General features: G+C 46.9%; 2 protein-coding genes across 6 annotated transcripts in view; one reads left to right on the top strand and one right to left on the bottom strand.

Moving 5' to 3' along the window:
- Nucleotides 1-1822: 1822 nt before the first annotated feature.
- On the bottom strand, nucleotides 1823-19199 carry CYB5R1 (cytochrome b5 reductase 1). 4 transcript variants are annotated; one of them, XR_014470402.1, is made up of 4 exons: nucleotides 19047-19198; nucleotides 18740-18925; nucleotides 15756-15855; nucleotides 1823-2061 (listed from the first exon to the last, which is right to left on the bottom strand). XR_014470402.1 is itself a non-coding variant. In XM_083173218.1 (4 exons), exons 1-4 carry the CDS (start codon nucleotides 19038-19040, stop codon nucleotides 1889-1891), a joined length of 480 nt encoding a protein of 159 aa, XP_083029344.1. In that variant the 5' UTR covers nucleotides 19041-19199; the 3' UTR covers nucleotides 1823-1888. The 4 variants fall into 4 exon arrangements, 2 of the variants coding, with proteins under 2 accessions (XP_083029344.1, XP_083029345.1); XR_014470403.1 differs by having other exon boundaries at nucleotides 19117-19143; XM_083173218.1 differs by having other exon boundaries at nucleotides 19020-19199.
- The window catches only part of LOC146060227 (tetraspanin-18B-like), a 142122-nt gene continuing 140381 nt past the window's right edge, over nucleotides 19158-20898 (top strand). Inside the window, exon 1 of one of the 2 annotated variants that reach the window (XM_083173216.1) lies at nucleotides 19158-19337. The gene's annotated coding sequence lies outside the window, so the exon portion shown is untranslated. The remainder of the gene's footprint in view (nucleotides 19338-20898) is intronic. The other variant, XR_014470401.1, reaches the window with a different exon arrangement.

Genomic DNA, 20898 nt, shown 5'->3' with positions numbered 1-20898 from the left:
TGCCTTAATCTGTGTGGCATAACGTGAATTTTGACTCAATCCGTGTGCCATAGAGTGAATTTTGGCTCAGTCGGTGTGAATTTTGGCTCATTCCATGTGGCATAATGTGTAAGAGGCAAGTACCGTATAAGGGGTTACTATTGTCTTGCATGATTTGTATAAGGGGTATACAGTATGGTGTGGTAAATTTAGGTGACCAGATAAAAGGTGCTGAAATGTTGTGTTACAAGTTTCGGCTTTCAGTATTTTGCCGCCTCATCCAGCAAGTATCTTAGGACATTGGCATCCTGCGGGTGCACCTTTGGAGGGCACCTGCCAATATATCTCCCTGCATTTTTCCTATGCCAGCCCCCTGCCTTTTCCAGGTATATATAATTAGTTGAAAGTATTTACACAAATACACACACACCCATGAGCAGACCACCCAAACAGAAAACTGGTCACTCCCCCCACATTATTAGGTGCTGGCCACAACCCCTGTTATTGCGCATAATGTGCCCTTGATCATTTTTAGCTCCAGGCCCATTTAGACCTGGCACTGACTATGGGGTTGGGACAAACCACACCAAACCACACAAAATAATGAAACTTCCTGGTACTATGATCTGCGGTCCCGTTTTTATAATATAATACATCCAGAATAATAATAAAGACCTCACCTACAATATTTACTGTGTAACTGTAGATCCATGGTTTTATTTCATGTCATATAATAGGTTCCTATATATGGCATGCGATAGGTCTTACAGTAGCCTATTGGGGGATGCAGTCACTAGGTCTACAAGCATTAGGTTAAAAATCATTGGGTCGACCACTATAGGTTGACAGGAAATAGGTCGACATACATTAGTTCAACATGGTCATTAGTTCAACAAGCATTAGGTCGACATGGAAAAGGTTGACATGACTTTTTCATGTTTTTCCCCCCAAAAAAGGTAGTTTTTCATACTTTACTATCCAAGTGGGCATAGAGTGATCATATAACAGTGTGCCGAGCATAGGGAGGCACCATGTTCGAAGCATGACGAGCGAAGCGAGCCATTTGAGAGGACGCGGTACATGTAGTTTTACTTGATTCCAACAGATGGCAGTGTTTCACACGGACACTAGACACACACACACACACACACATATATATATATATATATATATGTCCGAAGCAGGCGGCACTCAGAGCCCACGTCAGAGGTCCGGTGAGAGCAGTCAGGAGACGGGACGGAGGGAGGAGATGTCAGCGTGCAGCACGTGCACGGCGTTGGTAGGAGGCGGCAGATGCTTAGATTAAGGTATTTATTCTGTGTTTGCACATTGTATCTCACTTGTTTGTTTTGGCTTGAGAAAGGGGGTCATCCCCGAAACGTTGCCTCATTTTGCACAATATACCTTTTTATGGTTTAACTGTTTACAACGTCTCTGAGTGCCGCCTGCTTCGGACATTTATCTATAAGCCGCCTGGCTTTTTTGGAAGGCACCTGGGTACAAGACTACATCATAGCAACCCCCGAGTGCCGGCTCCCTCGGACCATAGTGTTCATTCTAGCACCCGCCATCTTTGAAAATCCATGCAGTTCCTGTTCCCTGACTGGGGTGCCGCTGTCTGCTGTGGTGTTTTTAGCACAGGTCTGGTTTGCATATCAGTGCTGATATACAGACCACTGTCCACACTGTGCTAGAAAGCACTACAGCAGACAGCGACACACCAGACAGGGAAGAGGAACTGCATGGGTTTTCAAAGATGGCGGGTGCTAGAATGAACACTATATATATATATTTTGTAATATTACCTAATTCTTCTAAATAGCAGAAAAATTAAGAAATTCAGTTAGACAAAATTGCAGAATTTTAGTAACTGGTCAAAATAAAAAACTGTATATTAAACAGAAGACACTTAATAAACAAAATACATATGTTCTTGATATCCTAAAAAGTCCAGACTGGGTTTACAAGCCAGTGAAATCATGGCAGGGGGACCACAGAGTAAAATGAGGATGTCATCAGCAGGAGAAGGTAAATGCTCTTGGATCATCTTGGAATCAATATAACCACGGCTGTATTCCCATTCTATAAGCCGAGAAACAGAGAAATGTTAGTAATCCAGAAATTTTCAGAAGTTTTACAAAAATGTACATTCTTTGGCTGTATGTTGATTATTATATGTCATCGAAAGTCATACTTACTGTCCAGGCAGTCAAATAACATTTACCTTGCAGAGTAACACACACTGTGTTTGCATCAAATAACCCAATTAATATCTTACATCCACACCATGCATTTACAGATAGGGACATGTTTAATGTACAACAGACCCGCAGGTGGGATTCGGTATGAAATCCCGACAGGGTCAAAATCCGACATGGACAAAATCCCGACATTTAAAATCCCGACATTTAAAACCCCGACAGGGTCAAAATCCCGACATTTAAAATCCCTACAGGGTCAGAATCCCGACATATAGAATGTACAGGTGAAACAGTCTACATGCCTTTCGGTCGACAGGTGCGAGGTCGACATGGGTTTTTTCACTGTTTTTTTGACCCGAATGTTGACACAGTCGACATGGACACAATTGCAAGTGAACCGCAGCCCCTCGCATCGCTCGCTTCGCTCGCAATGCTTCGGGCACGGTGCCTCGCTGCGTTCGGCACACTATTTTATTCTCACACCACGCCGTAGTGGATGGTAGGGCATGAAATACCGCCTGTCGGCACATGTCGGTTCAAAAAACAGTGAAAAAACCCATGTCGACCTCGCACCTGTCGACCGAAAGGCATGTAGACTGCTTCACTTGTACATTCTATATGTCGGGATTTTGACCCTGTCGGGATTTTAAATGTCGGGATTTTGTCCATGTCGGGATTTTATCCTTGTCGGTATTTTGACCCATTCGGGATTTTGACCCTGTTGGGATTTTGACGGTCGGGATTTTGACTGCATCTCCGCAGGTGATCTCTACTGAACTCATCAGTATTCATTTTCAAATACGTTTTAGAATGCAATTTCTGCTTATTTCCATTGACTATTTACTTAAATGGGTTTTAAATATTTGTGCTGCGTACAGAAATTATTCAGGAGGATGGGGCCTGGACAGCACACCCTAGCTACTAATAATGGGATGTGCTACCTAACTGAGACTACACCATTTACATTGTAATATATATAATTATAGTATTGGCCAATAGTATGAGCCTGCCCACCACTCATCAAAGAGACCTCTTCAGACAGGTCCATAACATTATAGGGGTTCACCCCTGGGGTGCATGGCACCCCCAAACCACCCCATAATGCATACAGAAATTCCATGAAAATTAATGGACGATTGAACTATACTAGCATAGTAAAAGATCTATACATTACAAAATAAAATGGGACAGTGTGTCCCCCAGCTACAAATGGAGCAATGGAGGGGGTAATCATGTGCTTAATAAATAAGTAGATTCTGATTGGTTGCCCATAGCAATATCCTATCTTCAATAGAACTCCCATTTTAGTAAATAATCCCCAAATGTAGTTTTTCAAATTTAATAAAGATTGTTACATTGTATTGATCTCTGGCTTGTGAAATACACCTTGATAGTTACACTATGACAGGGCGATCTCTCACTACAGGATTCTGATAAGCCTGGGGGTTATTTTCACATTAAAAGGAAAACTTCCTGCTCATTAAGCCACTGATTTAGATGGAATCAACTCTAGTTATCTAGTATGGGAGTCTTGTGTGCTGCATCCCTGTTTACCTACATAACTTCTAATAAGGAGCAGCACGCACTACTGCTATTTTATTGAGCTATTAATGTACATGTACTGATTTTATTTATAGGGCTATTCTATTATTGATTGGAATACATTGTAATTGATTTTTAACCAGTTTGTATTGTTTGCTCAGTGATACCTAGCGCTGTTCTGTCTTATTTCTTCTTGTTTAGGTTATTCAGAAACTTGACTCTCTACCTAGAATATCAGCCACACAACAGCGCTTAGTGGTCAATTCTTTTTGGTAGCATATTCAACTATACTGTATAACTTGTATAACCTACTGTTCGGGTAGTGCAGCCAATCCAACCAATCACTGAAGCTGAGAGCACCCAAACAGTAAATGATTGCACTTGATGATCGGTCTTTGCATCACACCCCAACGAGGTTCTGTCTACAGAACTGCCAAACTGCCTTCACAAGCTATCCTGCACCTAAAACTAACTTTACAAATATACTCAACAAACAACTAAAGATCATCCCAAGTTAAGTGAACACCATCATTGTAACATAAATAGGTACTCGTGTATTATCACAGCACCCACTAAGCTATTTGCTTAGTGGGCTATTCTGCCTAGGGAATTCGCATTGCATCGCATGGGCCATTGTAAGGGCCTTGCGATGCGATCCGATCCGATTTTCCTATGTAATGTATTCAGTGCTTTTTTATTTATATTGTATAGGGTGTACAATGGCACTAGGTATACAATAATGACATACAATGAGGTTTTAGGCACCCCCCCCCCCACTATCTAAGCCACCCCAAAGCGTGGCGAGCGCAGAGTGCCCTACGAGGGGCGGCGGAATGCATCCTCCAACCTTTTCATACCCCTACTATCCACGTCGGCGTGGAGTTGATATTATATAGTGTGGCGAGCGCAGCGAGCCACTGAGCCCGAAGTGTGGCGAGCGCAGTAAGCTCCACGAGGGGACGCGGAATACATGTAAAGTAATCTGCGTCCGCTCGCCACACTTCGGGCTCGGTGGCTCGCTGCACTCGCCACACTATATACTATCAACTCCATGCCGATGTGGATAGTAGGGGTATGAAAAGGTCGGAGGACGCGTTCCGCCGCCGCTCACCACGCTTAGGGGTGGCATGGATAGTGTGTGTGTGGGGGGGTGCCTAAAACCTCATTGTATGTCTTACAATGATATAATTATATAGGTAATGTAATGGCATCGTACACCCTATATATGCGGGAGGTGCGATGTGATCCCCGGGGCTAAGAGAGCAGTGAATAAATTACATAAGAAAATCGGATAGCATCGCATTGCATGACCGTTAAAATGGCCCATGCGATGCAATGCAATTTTTCTACGGTGCCGTACATAAGAAACTTGGGCGCCGTGATAATATACAAGTACCCAAAAATGTATTAAAGGATGTTGAACCGCACAACCACTATTGGCCAACCAAAACTCCCTAATGAAATTTTTATTGGCTTCATGATTGGGCGCAAAATCTCTACCACCAACCCAGACAAGCCTGGAGATAATAAATGACCATACCATTTTATAGGATGGCTAAGCCATTAAAATTAAAGACTATCAACACCCCAAGCTGTTGATTTGACAATGTAATTTCTTCCAAGGTGACTTGCTAATCTCTAGACAGACCAAACTTGTAAACAGCCTCAACCAATTGTACCTTAAAGAAATTTGAATACAAACTTCTAAAACCACTCCAATGAACACTATCTGATCCAGGAAAAATAGATGCTATAGTTGCAGAAATAATCTGAGTGTCAGGACTTCCATTTATGTCTTGTTTGGTCTGCGGTACCTCTGGTTACACAGAGGTGCTGCTGTTGTTATATTCACCTTGCAGTACCTCTGTGTGGCCAGAGGAGCTGCCGTCATTGTTTGGTCTGCAGTGCCTCTGGTTTGCCAGAGGTGCTGCTGTTATGTTCAGCTTGCAGTACCTCTGTGCTGTTATTTCTTGGGCTGCAGTACCTATGAGTGGCCAGAGGTGCTGCTGTTGAGTTCTGCCTGAGAGCAGTTCCAGCTGGTGCAATGAGCTGGACTGGGCTGTTCTCAGAATGCCATTCCCAGCTGCAGCACATATTGATCATTGAGGGGCCTGTCTCTGTGTGCTGCAGCGATTGGTCTGCTCTGGTTTTAAAACTACATTTACCCTGAGCTCAAGGCCAGTTATAGCTTTCTCAGCTGTGTCTGTATTGCTTAAGCTTGCCTGTGTAACCTGTAACTTGCCTGTGTAACCTGCTAATACAGTGTTTCAACAGCCATCCTGCCTCCATTGTCTTTTTCTCCAGCAAGTATATTTCAATTTGTCTTGCAGTCCACTGGGACTCCTAACATTATAACTGGCCGCACTGACTTGCTGGAGGGGGAACAATGAACTTTGCCTTGTGTCGCTATGGAGCCTGTTAATAGGGTGACCAACTCATCCCTTTAATCCGGGACTCATATTAATTATGCAGGTTCTGTGGCTGGCTTTCACCTGGTTTTAAACTGCCACACCTCAAGACTCCATTTCACCTGGTTTTAAACTGCCACAGAACCTGTGTAATTAATGTGTGTCACGGATTAAAGGAATGAGTTGGTCACCCTACCTGTTAACCACAATCAAGTGTTGGCAGATCAGATCATGGCCTTGGCTTGTGTTCTGTCAGACTTGTGTCAGAAGGTGCAGGCCCCCAGAGCGGTGTCCGATGTGCACGTCCCCGAAACCTCAGCCGATGGCGTGTTCCCAGGAAGGGTGACCGAGGCCACAGCCAGCGGTGTGTCCCCAGGAGGGTTGACCGATGCCTCAGTCGATGGCGTGTACCCAGGAGGGGTGGCTGATGCCTCAGCCGATGGCGTGTCCCCAGGAGGGGTGGCCGATGCCTCAGCCGATGGCGTGTCCCCAGGAGGGGTAGCCAATGGCGTGTACCCAGGAGGAGTGGCCTATGCCTCAGCCAATGGTGTGTACCCAGGAGGGGTGGCGTGTACCTCAGCCGATGGCGTGTACCCAGGAGGGGGTCCCGTCTGTCCAGCCCCAGGAGGGGGTCCTGTCTGTCCAGCCCCAGGAGGGGGTCCCGTCTGTCCAGCCCCAGGAGGGGGCCCCATCTGTCCAGCCCCAGGAGGAGGTCCCAGTTGCCCTGGCCTCTGGGTCAGAGGACGCTACTGCCCTGGCCTCTGGGTCAGAGGACGCTACTGCCCTGGCCTCTGGGTCAGAGGACGCTACTGCCCTGGCCTCTGGGTCAGAGGACGCTACTGCCCTGGCCTATGGGTCAGAGGACGCTACTGCTTGGTCTCCAGGCCTGAGTCTGTTAATGCCCATGTCAATAAGCATAAATTGAGAGTCGCTGTGTCAGCTATGTGTCGCAATGTTATTTCTTTTAGTGTACTAACGCCTGTCATGTCAGTGGTCCGTGAGGGTCTGCCTGATGTCCCAGAGGTCCGTGAGGGTCTGCCTGATGTCCCAGAGGTCCGTGAGGGTCTGCCTGATGTCCCAGAGGTCTGTGCGGGTCCGCCTGATGTCCCAGAGGTCCGTGAGGGTCCGCCTGATGTCCCAGAGGTCCGTGAGGGTCCGCCTGATGTCCCAGAGGTCCGTGAGGGTCCGCCTGATGTCCCAGAGGTCCGTGAGGGTCTGCCTTCTGAGTATGATGGTCCAGCCCCAAAAGGGGGTCCATGTATCATAGACCCAGGAGGGGGCCGTCTGCCGTTGCCTTTGGGCATGAGGTTCTGTCTGCCCTTGCCTTGGGGCATGCGGTCCTGTCTGCCCTTGCCTTGGGGCATGCGGTCCTGTCTGCCCTTGCCTTGGGGCATGCGGTCCTGTCTGCCCTTGCCTTGGGGCATGTGGTCCTGTCTGCCCTTGCCTTGGGGCATGCGGTCCTGTCTGCCCTTGCCTTCGGGCATGAGTTCCTGTCTGCCCGTGCCTTCGGGCATGAGGATGTGGTTGCACCTGCCGTTAGGCATGTCTTGACGGCTGTCAATCACGGTGAAAATATTTTCAGTTTTAACCAAGATCCAGCCAGTGTCTGTCATGTCGGAGGTCCTGTCCACGTCTGATGTCCTGTTTGTGCCGGAATGGACTGTTGCTCTGCCCAGACAGAGAAGCCTGAGCTTGAATTTCCAGGAGGTGTCTGGAATCTGCCTTCTCATGGGGGGCATTATGTCAGGACTGCCATTTATGTCTAGTTTGGTCTGCGGTACCTCTGGTTACACAGAGGTGCTGCTGTTGTTATATTCACCTTGCAGTACCTCTGTGTGGCCAGAGGTGCTGCTGTCATTGTTTGGTCTGCAGTGCCTCTGGTTTGCCAGAGGTGATGCTGTTGTTATGTTCAACTTGCAGTACCTCTGTGGCCAGAGGTGCTGCTGTCATTTCTTGGTCTGCAGGACCTATGGGTGGCCAGAGGTGCTGCTGTTGGGTTCCTTTCCAGACAAATTTGACCACTTTACAGCTCACAATGTTGTTTTCATTCAATTTAGGCCAAGGTCTGCAGCAAGCTGGCTGGTTATTAACACACAGAACTTCTGACAGTAGAAATATGGTGTATTGGGGTTCAGTACACACAAACAATAATGAAGAGCAAATGCGCAGATTGTGTAACGCAGAGTGGAGGCCAAACAATAACACCTGGACCTTCTGACAGTATAGTATGGGCACAGTACACACAAACAATAAATAAAGAAGAGAAAAATTGATTTGGATTTTTTTTACTTTAATTATTTTTAATGTGCAGCTTGTATACTATTGGGGTGCATTATACAGCAAAAAAATAAAGAACAGCAACATATATTTTTATACTGTATTTTTTTTTTAAGGAAGGGCCTTGGATAACACTGCGTAGACCGTGGAGGCAGAACAATCACACACAGAACTTGTCACCACACACCACAATGAAAAAAAATTGACAATGAAAACCTGACTGACAGCCTGCCTAACACATGACCAGTACAATTACTACAATATAAGTATATTATATATAACCCAGCACACAACCCCTCTGCAGTCTGTACAGCACAAACCCCTCTGCACTGCATAACACCCCTCTACACTGCACAACACAACACACCTCTGCACTGCACAACACAAACCCCTCTGCAGTCTGCACTGCACAACACCCCTCTGTCTGCACTCTGCACTGCACTGACGAAGTCCTGGTACGAAACACGCTGGGCGTTGCCTATACGCAGGGCCGTTTCTAGATAATTTAGCTCCCAGGGCAAAGAATTTAAAAATGCGCGCCCCCCCCCCAATATATAGAAGAAATTGCGCGCGTCAAAATAAGGGCGTGGTTTGTTTTTAAAGGGGATGTGGCTTAATATAAGGGCGTGGTCTAGCAGGAAAACAATTACCTTACATCCCACTTTTGCAACCTGTATATCCAGACATTGGGGTCACACAGTGACATAAAAATATAAAGGTCCACACAGTGACCTAGTACACCTCACAAATCAAGGACAAACAATGACAGGCTACTTAAATCAATATACACGATTACACTATTTGAGGACAAAGGGTGAAATAGTCCCAAGGCGCAGCCAATCCTTGCAGCCACAAGTTGGAAGAGGGACCACAAACGACATACTTCACTAAAGATAGTACAGATGTATCCCAGTGACTTTAGAATAGGGGTCCGTACCCAACTCACAGAAAGGTAAAGAATAACACACCTATTCTAAAGTCACTGGGATAAATCTGTACTATCTTTATAGTGAAGTACTCCCTCTGATTTATTGTATTTTATTTTACATATACCGTATATACTCGAGTATAAGTCGACCCGAATATAAGCCGAAGCACCTAATTTTTCAACAAAAAACTGGGAAAACTTATTGACTCAAGTGGGACCCTCACTAGAGAATAAGCCGAGGGGGGGGGGGGCTTTTTCAGCATAGAAAAATGTTCTGAAAAAGTAGGCTTATACTCGAGTATATATGGTACATTGAATCCTGACTGAGACAACTGTCAATCAAATTGTGACGACAAATTTAGCGCAGACAAGTTTGTTCTTCTTCTGCAATATACACTATTTATCCGTGATGCCAATTACACATTACACCGGACACTGTGATGACAATTACACATTATGTTGCACACCATAATGCCCATTAGACCCCCCACTGTGATGCCCATTACACCCACACTGTGATGGCAATTACACAATACTCCCCTCACCGTAATGACTATTACACATTATACCCTACGCGCCACTGCCGTACAACTGATGCCCTTTACTAATATGCCCCCACAGTGCCAGATATGCCCCCACAGTGCCATACATATATGCCCCCACAGTGCCACACATATGCCCCCACAGTGCCACAAGCAGCAAAACTTAATGCCTCTGGCCCTGGGTCTCCCTCTCCAGTCCCCCGCCGCTGTCATCGCTGCCATATGCCCCTACGGTGCCAGATATGCCCCCACAGTGCCACATATATGCCCCCACAGTGCCAAATATGCTCCCACAGTGCCACATATATGCCCCCACAGTGCCACATATATGCCCCCACAGTGCCACAGATATGCCTTCACAGTGCCACAGATATGTCCCTACAGTGCCACAGATATGTCCCTACAGTGCCACACATATGACCCTACAGTGCCACACTCGGCAGCTGCATTGTCCCTCTTCTTGATTGAAGGTAGCCACAGTGCCACTGACAGTGACTTACCGGCGCATCGGCGAACTCGGGCAGGATGATAATAGATAACTTCTCTCCTTCCTGCATGTTGCACACCACCTTGTGCTGTTGCGCAGGCTGGGCTTCTTCCTACACTCCTGGCGCAGGCTGCCCAATCACAGAGCTCAGAAGTCAGCCGGCTGTTTTTTGAGCTCTGTGATTGGGCAGCCTGCGCCGGGAGCTGCCTGTCACAGGGGGGAGAAGTGCCGCGGATCGGATCCGTGACAACAGAGATCCGATCCATTCCGTCACTCGTCACCCTGCCGCTGCTGCCGCATAACTAGGGCCGGCTCTGGGAGGCGGCGGTGGCAGCGTTGGCATTGGGGGGAGCTGCCGGGCGCCCTGGCTGTTTACAGAGGCGGACAAGCCGTGCAGCGCCCCGGGCTGCTGCACGGCTTGTCCGCCTCTAGAAACGGCCCTGCCTATACGGTGGATGTTGTGACGTCATTCTGGTGGAGTGAGCGGTGAAGGACTGCGTTGACCGGTGTTAGTGCAGCGTGAGAGGCTGTCTGAGACGGAAGATCCTTTGAGCCGTGTTCTGATATTCCACCTGTTCCTATTTCCACCTTGGCTTGGCAAGCTGTTATTTCTTAACACCCATGTATGTGAGCATATAAGATCAGTAAAAGAACTGTATTTTTATTTTGCTTATGGTACGCTTCTCCTTTCTTTGTATATAAACACACCGTTGGTCCATGGTCCTAGAGAGAGCTGCACACTATGCGGGATACACAGAATTACTCCTTTGTCACAAGAGGTTTTGCGCAGTGGTATTTTGTTTGTACATATATTTATATATATATATGATTATTGTTATTATTATTTTTTTTAAAGTGAGCCATGATAGGCTGGGGTCACTATCGCTTCAGCCACATCATGCAGGTAGGAGGAGAGAGCGCTCACAGCGCTGATGTGCTGCTGCTCGTAGGCAGGCTCGGGCAGGAAGCCCTCCACTGAACGGAGGAGGGGGCCAACAGTGCATCCTCTTACTCCCAACCCGGTCTTTGAGCTTCTGCGCTCGGTACGGTTAGCGCTGCTGATGGCAGCAGCTTTCCAGCAGGGGAGTGATGGGCAGCTGCAGCACTACTGCTACGCAGCTGATCCGGCGCCCGGACAAACACGTGCACATGCCTATGAGCCCAGGACTGGCTGGCACCTTCATTCCCCCGCTGTTGTTTCTGCCTGCTGCAGCAGGTCATTTTTATTGCGCCCCACACACCCCGCCGGCGCTGGCTCCTCCTAGCACCTATGTTACGCCACTGACTATATAGCAGAACCAGGGACACGCATAAACACACAGGGGGCCTTATTCTATTTTGTAGGGTGGGACCGTACACGGGCGGATCGTTTTTTTTGTCATCTGCGCATGCGTATCTTTCGCAATGCGCATGTTCGGCAACCTCACACCGCTCACAGACTGGTCTCTCCGTGCAAAAAAACCTGTCCGCAAGAACACGGTCATTGTGGGCGTTTTTATGGGAGCGGCCGGAATAATGAGGAAAACTGGGCGTAAACATGGGCGTTCACAGGGGTGTGCACACAAAATGCACGGTGCCACAACCACCTCAATCGGCGAACGCACTGTGCATTTTGGCCCAAAAACAGACGGATGCCAAAGATAGCTCCAGACCACCCCTAGAGATACCGTATGAGAGCGGACGCCTGGGTCTGCTAATTAACTCTGATCACTAGTCAAACACATACACCTGAATGTAATAAGCAATGCTGCAGGCTATTAAGTGAAAACCATTATTTCACTGCCTGCAAGCCACACACAGCCCTCAAACACATTGGAACCTTATCTTTCTACACTTCTTAACATGTAAAGGTTGGTTTAATTTTAGCTAATATTCATTCTAATACCTGGTTATATATGTCAAGGTAGTTATTTTATAACCATCTACACCCATTCAGAAAGTGTTTTTTTTATACTTTAAAAAGCAGGACACTCAATTCACAGGAGTCGACATGTGTCAACTTTTTCACTGTAACACAAACATACCAGTTTTTTATTATGAAAACACATAAACCATGTATAATGCTGTGTACACACGGGGGCGATAGGGGCTATAATCACTGGGAATATGGTCACAAGCGACCATATTGCCAGTGATTGGAGTACGCACCAGCGATAAATTGCCGGGTGCGCGCTCCCGTTTTCTGCCCCATTGTAATCGCTGGTCGCAGGAGCTTGCTCCTGCGACCAGCTAATTACCTCTGCGGCTCCCCCAGCAGAGGTTCCTTTTCATCAGTGACCATCTCTGGTCGCTGATGCAAAGGAGACACTGGGCAATATATTGCTCAGCAATATATTGCTAGCAATATATTGCTAGCAATATATTGCTGAGCAATATATCTCCCCCCGTGTGTACGGGGCTTTAGAGCAACAATGATGTTTTTGGACTCAATTTCTATTTGCAATGGTGGAGCAATGTCCTAAGGCCATGGCCACTATTTTGCACACAATCTGTATATTTTTGCCCAACAACATACATTATGCACTTTCATATCTGCTATGAATTTTATGTAGCACACTCTGTATGTAAGATGCCACCAAGCACATTATTGCAATCACATATCTCTAACAAAGGATCCCAACATCTGCCTATCACACTCTAAAGTCTTATTTTGAACAATATTAGAACATGTTTGCATGTGGTGTACGCTCAGATATACGGAAGGTGTCGGTGGGAAAATGGACGAGATCCGTCCGTGCACTGTGGCGTATGCTCAGAAGTACACCAGGTATCGTGGCTAAGAGGGAGATCTGTCCGTGCACGGTGGCGTACGCTCAAATGAACGCCACTCCACATTGTCGTGTCTGTGACCGTGCGGCTGTTCTGTGGGCGGTCTTACGCTCACCGTGAGTGTACGGGAAACGTACGGTGTGACGGAACATACGTACGTTTCACCGTACCAAACAGAATAACCCCCAGTGACACAATTAGGGATGCCAATCCCGGGGCATTTTTTCAATCCCGGGATTTGGGAAATGTTTGCCTCCCTAATAAAAAAAACATGAATAGGCCCCCAAATGTTGGCGTAAATGCCCTCTAACTCTGCCCCACCTGCCCTCCCGCCAATCTTCCCCATGTGACAGGCAGCAGCAGGACCGACCATCCGTCCTTCTCGAGTGGCCGGCCTGGGGGGCGGGAGCAGCACAGCGGGCATGTGGCTGGGTGTCCGGGTCCATGACAGTGTGCTGCACTGACAGACATGGCAGCGGCCGGGCTGTGCAGAGTGACGTGATGTCAGGGGTCATGCTGCGCAGCCTGGGCGCCGCCATGCCTGTCATCACAGCACACTGTCCTGAACAGCGGAACCGTCGCCCAGGGTCAGTAGCAGTCAGCCGGGCAGCATCTGAGCCATATTCTAAGGTGCTCAGTGCTGCCCGGCTTTTAAAAAAAAAAAAAGTAAATTTTGCACTAAAAAGCTTTCAATCCCAGGATTCAAATCCCGACGATTTTAGGCCAAAATCCTGGGAACCCACCAATATTGATCCCAGGAATGACCTCCCTAGACACAATGGGGGAAATTTACTAAAGGAAATTTGTAAAAAAAATAGGTGTATTTGTATTTAGAAATACACTTATTTTTGACATTTACTATCCTGAAAATACGGCAATACGAATACGAATTGCCTTATTTTCGGGATAGTAAATGTAAAAAATAAGTGTATTTCTATATACAAATACACCTATTTTTTTTACAAATTTCCTTTAGTAAATTTCCCCCAATACCCCTGCAAATTGTGGTCCTAGATAGACAGTGGCCCCTTACATTTTAAACACTAATATTATTCTTCTTCTCTTCACTTAATTTTTTTTTTAAATTTCAACATTTTTATCATGAATTAATAAAGGTTATATTTTATGTACTTTCTTTTTCTTGTGTGGTTGTTGAGTTTGTCAATTAGGTAGTGGGTAGCACCTCCAAAACTTAATGGTAGGGCATTACCCCCTTCATATCCATATTATGTGGAGATAAGATAGTCCAGTGTATAATAGCTCAGCCTCAGACTGGTGCGGGAATCATCTATCTATCCAAATGTAGATGAGCCCCAAAATGGAGAAATGGCGCTTATGAGCTGGTGCTGGGAAATGGAGCTAATGATTAAATGTAAATGTATCTATCCCTCATTCCTTTTTCCGTAATGCCCATTACATACTATTTAACACACCGCAATGCCCATTACATACTATATAACACTCTGCAATGCCCATGACATACTATATAACACACCGTAATGCCCATGACATACTATATAACACACCGTGATGCCCATTACATACTATATAACACACCATAATGCCCATGACATACTATATAACATACCGTAAAGCCCATTACATACTACATAACACACCGTAATGCCCATTACATACTATATAACACACCATAATGCCCATGACATACTATATAACACACCGTAATGCCCATTACATACTATATAACACACCGTAATGCCCGTCACATACTATATAACACACCGTAATGCCCATTACATACTATATAACACACCGTAATGACCGTCACATACTATATAACACACCGTAATGCACATGACATACTATATAACACACCGTAATGCCCGTCACATACTATATAACACACCGTAATGCCCATGACATACTATATAACACACCGTAATGCCCATTACATACTATATAACACACCGTAATGCCCATTACATACTATATGTCACACCATAATGCCCATTACATACTATATAACACACCATAATGCCCATTACATACTATATATCACACCATAATGCCCATTACACATTTGACACATAAGTGCCACTTACCTTCATGCTCGATACCAAGGGGCTTCATGCTTGATGCCAAGGGGCTTCATGCTCGACTGAATCTGCTTGGGTGCAACAGGGTGGGAGGGTGCTTGCAGCAGGGTGGGTGCAATAGGGTGGGAGGGTTGTGTGTGCACCCCCCCACCTGTGCTGACAGCCAGCCAGCCACCCCCCCCGCTGTGCCTGCTCCCCCGCTGTGCCTGCTCCCCCGCTCCACAGTGTGCCCGGCCGGGAGAGAAATGTGCTCCTATCCTATGTAAAATTCATATCTCCCGGTGGACTGCTAGCCAGTTGATTGGCTGCTGGACCGCAAGCGCCCATTGGCTAGCGGTCCAGCAGGAGAAGTGAATTTTATACAGTAGCACATCTCTCTCCCGGCCGGGCACAGCGGGGGAGTGGGATAGCGGGCACAGCGGGGGAGCGGGCACAGTGGGGGAGCGGGCAGCAGAAAAAAAAACCGTCTGAAATGACAGGGGGGGGGGGGGGGCACGTGCCCGGGTGCCCCCCCCCCCCCTGAATCCGCCAGTGACTGTATTTCCTGTTGTAATAATTTGTTTACCTTCTGGAGCACTATCCACAGTAAACCAGAGCTTGAAGCGTTCTGAATGTGTCTTGTTTAGCTTCTCAAGTTCATCACGCAGGAGTATATCCTGTTCTGACTGAAAGAGATACAGTATATACATTTATATATAGGTTATTCAGCTTTTACATTTTTTTTATTTAGTTTATTTAACATGATGTCATGAAAATCTAATGGGGATGTTCGGGGCGGCTCAGGGGGACTTGAACGTTCCTGAGAGGGGCCTGCTGCCTGCTCACTGATGCGAATTGCGGCGGTAGCAGCCAGGGGGCACAGGCGTAAGATCGTATGCTGGGGTGGGGAGTCGGCACTGGCCGGAGGGGAGAACCTGGGGAGGGAGTGACAGGGGGGGGGTGCCCCTAGTGGTGGTGCTCCAGTGGTGCACAGCTGGAGGCGCCACTAGCGGACACCAAATAATCAGTGGCATGCACGAAAGTTTCTCAGGCGAGCCCGCGCAGGCAAGTGGTTAATAGACAAAACCATGTGAACTACAGTTGGGGCAGATGTAACATGTGCAGAGAGTTACATTTGGATGGGGTGCATTCAAACTGGTTATGTTATAAATTGTAGATTGACTCTAGGTCGACAGTCATTGGGTCGACCACTAATGGTCGACAGTAGGTAGGTTGACACCTTTAAATGGTTGACATACTCAATGTCGACATTGACAGAAGGTTGACACAAGCAAAAGGTCAACATAGACAAGGGCGACACTGAAAAGGTCAAAACAAGTTTTTCAGGTTTTGTGTGTACCACGTCCCCTCGCATGGCTCGCCATGCTCAGGGCACACTATTGTATTCTCCCTCTATGCCCTAGTGGATGGTAAAGAATAAACCAAGTCAGTGTAAACCCCCCAAAAATGTTAACAAATGTGTTGAGCTTTTCAGTGTCGACTGTATATGTTGACCTTTTGCTAGTGTCAACCTTCTGTCAATGTTGACATTAGTATGTTGACTAATTTAAGGTGTCCACCTACCCACTGTCGACCATTAGTGGTCGACCTAGAGTCAATCTGTCATTTATATTATAACCAAATTTACTCTGTGATTCACAGTGTTGCAAGTAAGGGGGTACGGCATGGTACGGAGTACCTGTAAGAAATATGTTGCAGGTACGCAGTACCACTTACCACCACTGTCAATTTTATTTTTATTTTTATTTTAAGTCTAAATATAAAAATGCATCCGCAGCCCACCCACCCAGCATTATGATTGGTGCTATATGCAGCTACCGGCTACTGCTGATTTAGCCTGTCACACTGACAGGCATCGGCGGAGCCAACGGCATGAAGAGCAGGCTCCACAATTGTAAGCACAAGCTGCTCGGCTCTCCCCCAAGCAAGAGCCAACCCACCCCCAGTCATTCCCTGTTTCTCATTCCCTGTCTCCTGATGCCATTTAGTCACTCTTCTAGCTTTGTGTTACCACGCTCCCTCATGACACATAGCCACGCCCATTTTTGGTGGAGGCTATCAGTACCACCAAGAAAAAAATTCTACTTGCACCACTGTCTGTGAAGAAACAAAATAACTCCCCGAAATCCTAACATCCAAAAAGTTGACCTCCTGATTACTTAAGACATAGGTATATTTGACAGGACTATCCGTGGCATTGTGTGTTGTTAATATTTCTATTAACTCCTCTCTCTGTCCCGTCCACAAAATCAAAAGATCATCTATATATCTAAGGTACAGAAGTGCATGTGCTGGATTCCACTTTATACCCCTGGCTGTTATAGGGCCAGCCTAAGCTTAATCTTTTATATAAGCAAATATGCATTTTGGTGCCCCTTGATGGGATAAACTTTTTAAAGTTACAGAACATGCCTTTGTAAAAAGGGGCATGGTCTCACAAGAAAGGGAGATAGTGGTCACAGGGAGATAGTGGGTGACTGTTGAGATAAGGGGTGACAAATAGATAGTGGGTGAGTGACTGGAGAAGCTGGAGGACAGGGAGATGTGGGCGGCTGGTGAAGCTGGGTTGACAAGGAGATAGTGGCTGACTGGCGAGGCAGTGATCAACTTGGGTGGCAGTGTGTGTCAAAGAGAGTGTGCTTGCAGCAAGATGGAACATGCAGAATGTGACCCTGTCCAAGTGTTTTGGCTCCCTGCAAACCGCACCACATGGTAGGCACTCTTTCTGCAAGCAGAGCGGCAAGGGTGTAAGGACATCTCAGGAAGCAACATCGGTTAGCTAGCAGTCAGGTGGAAGAATGCAGTGACAACATACTTTCAAGTGTAGTGCTCTAGACCAGTGGTTCCCAACCCTGGTCCTCAAGTACCCCCAACAGTGCACGTTTTCCAGGTCACCTGGCAGGTGCACTCATTATTCAGGCACATTTGAAAAGATCCACAGGTGGAGCTAATTATAGCACTTGTGATTCGGTGTGGAGACCTGCAAAACGTGCACTGTTGAGGGTACTTGAGGACCAGGGTTGGGAACCACTGCTCTAGACATCTGCGTTCCCGCCATAATGGTTGGGCTGTCCCTGTATGTACTGTATAACATGCACTTACTTACAGTACATACATACTTATGGAAAACCAGGCAGCTTGCCAGGTGTCCTCAACAAACCACACCTTACTCAGGTTGCATACACAAGCATCACAGATAAGCAGCGGCGCTCCAGACAGTAAAACAAGCAGACAGTATCATTGTGTATATCAATGTTTCAGCATGTTTTATTGTGCTGTGTTTGCTGTTCTTAAAAAAAGCACAATAATCGATCTGAAATGATGATATGCACAACGCTGCTGTCCATATGTTTTACTGTCCAGAGTGCTGCTGCTTATCTCTGATATATATATATATATATATATATATATATAAGGGGAGTGGATAACCCGGCACTCGTGGGACTTAGCAGCAAAAGAATCAATGACGCTCTGTGTCAGATCGACGTTTCGGTTTTAATACCGTTTTCAAGATCACAAAGAACATCAAACAAACACTGATATAAATACCTGTCGCCCGACACCACGCCGCCGCCGCAGCCCACCGGGTTCGTTTCTGGCGTCGGTCAGGACCGCCCCTGATCCGGCGCCACCTCCGACGTCACGCTCCCGCGACGAGCACGCTCCCGTGCATCCCGGCAGTGTACGTACGTGTTGACGCTGGTTGCCTAGCGACCACCCATACAAAAGAAACACCTACGTGAAAAAAGAAAAACAAATGAATGACAGATCACCATCATCACAGTGTGCAAAAATACAATTACCAGACATAGCAAAGGCAATACAGAACTGTAATCACCAAGTCAGACATACTGACTTATAGAATACAAAATATATCTAGATATGCGATGTATCGATGGTCCTGGTCAGGAAGCGAGATATCATACTAAAATGATATTTGGGATCAGTTTTTTTCACGTAGGTGTTTCTTTTGTATGGGTGGTCGCTAGGCAACCAGCGTCAACACGTACGTACACTGCCGGGATGCACGGGAGCGTGCTCGTCGCGGGAGCGTGACGTCGGAGGTGGCGCCGGATCAGGGGCGGTCCTGACCGACGCCAGAAACGAACCCGGTGGGCTGCGGCGGCGGCGTGGTGTCGGGCGACAGGTATTTATATCAGTGTTTGTTTGATGTTCTTTGTGATCTTGAAAACGGTATTAAAACCGAAACGTCGATCTGACACAGAGCGTCATTGATTCTTTTGCTGCTAAGTCCCACGAGTGCCGGGTTATCCACTCCCCTTGTACATTGCCAGCTAGTCTGACTTCATCGGGCACCGGGGCGTCTAAACCCCTATTGGGGTTCATCATCTGGAGTGCCAGCCATCCCCCTGCATCTATATATATATATATATATATATATATATGTGTGTGTGTATATATACATACACACATAATGGTCTTTATTCAGATCTGATGGGCAAAACCATGTGCACTGCAAGTGGGGCAGATGTAACATGTGCAAAGACAATTAGATTTGTGTGAGTTATTTTGTTTCTGTGCAAGGTAAATACTGGCTGCCTTAATTTTACACTGCAATTTAGATTTCAGTTTCAACACAACCCACCCAAATTTATCTCTCTGTGCACGTTACATCTGCTCCACCTGCAGTGCACATGGTTTTGCCCATTTTCCAAACAAATTTGTACTGCAATCAGATCTGAATAAGGGCCAATGTGTATATTTCAGGCTGCTATGCTATACACAAATAGATGTAGCTATGAGCACGGTATACGCCACTAGGTCGACCAAAGAAAGGTTAACATACATTAGGTTGACCACTGTAGGTTGACAGGCCTTAGGTTAACACCTTCAAAAGGTCAACAGGGTCATCAGGTCAACACAAGCATTAGGTCGACATGGCCAAGGTCGACAGTCAAATGTCAACATGTTTTTTTCACTTTTTTTGAGCCGACGTGCCATCTGGCAGTATTTCTTGCCTTTGAATTTGAGGCCACAATTGGCTCCCTCATTGGTGGCCAATAGGAAACAGCTGCGTTGAGCAAATCAGTGCTTGCTGTACTGTACTGGGCCTCACTCCCCAGTGTCAGGCCACATCAGGAGGGCAGAGAAGAGAGTCCAATGGCATGGAGGGAGCGCTAAAGATCTCCAGAAAAAGAGAGTAGATGCTGTCAGAGCCAGAAGTGGCTCTAAGATGTGATGGTTAGCGGCCGTGGAAGAGGCCCTCTTGGCCTGTGGGCATGTTAGTCGGGCCCCTTCGATTTGTGACTGCATATTAGTTGGGCACTCCTGGCCTTTGGGACATTAGTTGTTGGGCCCTCTTGGCCCGTAGGCCTCCGTGAACAACAGGCCCTTGGGCCCCATGTAAGCTGTGTGCTAGGTCCGTGGGTTGCGGACTTGTGCCACCATGAGCTGGACCCTTTACATCAGGTGTTATAGTAGGGCGTTAGGTCCGTGGCCACATACATAAAGGCATTAGGCCCACTAACATGTAAGCAGCACTAGGCCCAGAATATTGCCCCCACAGGTGAGAAACTGCGATTGGGCACTAGGCCCAGATCACTTTAATTGGCCTCATTAGGCAGGTCTGAGCCCTAGTATATAAGGTGACCCTGGGTGTAGGAGTCAACTTTCCTGTTCCCCACTTACTTGTAATATTTAGGGCTGGGAAAGGGCTGGGCAGCTCTAGCTAGGTAGGGGAGTGTAAT

This window comes from Crinia signifera, chromosome 2 (assembly GCF_055691185.1).
Source record: "Crinia signifera chromosome 2, ASM5569118v1, whole genome shotgun sequence".
NCBI classification, from domain to species: Eukaryota; Metazoa; Chordata; class Amphibia; order Anura; family Myobatrachidae; genus Crinia; species Crinia signifera.
Note: the sequence above shows the minus strand (reverse complement) of the source record. Positions and strands in the feature narration are given on the sequence as shown.

Bases quoted from the DNA above. Each gene is read 5' to 3' on its own strand.
- CYB5R1 (XM_083173218.1), bottom strand. From the start codon at position 19,040: ATGTCTGACTTGGTGATTACA. The intron at 18,926-19,019 runs GTTCTGTATTGC...TTTTTCACGTAG, and splicing joins TGTCTGACTTGGTGATTACA to GTGTTTCTTTTGTATGGGTG. The intron at 15,856-18,739 runs GTATTTATATCA...TATCTCTTTCAG, and splicing joins GGCGTGGTGTCGGGCGACAG to TCAGAACAGGATATACTCCT.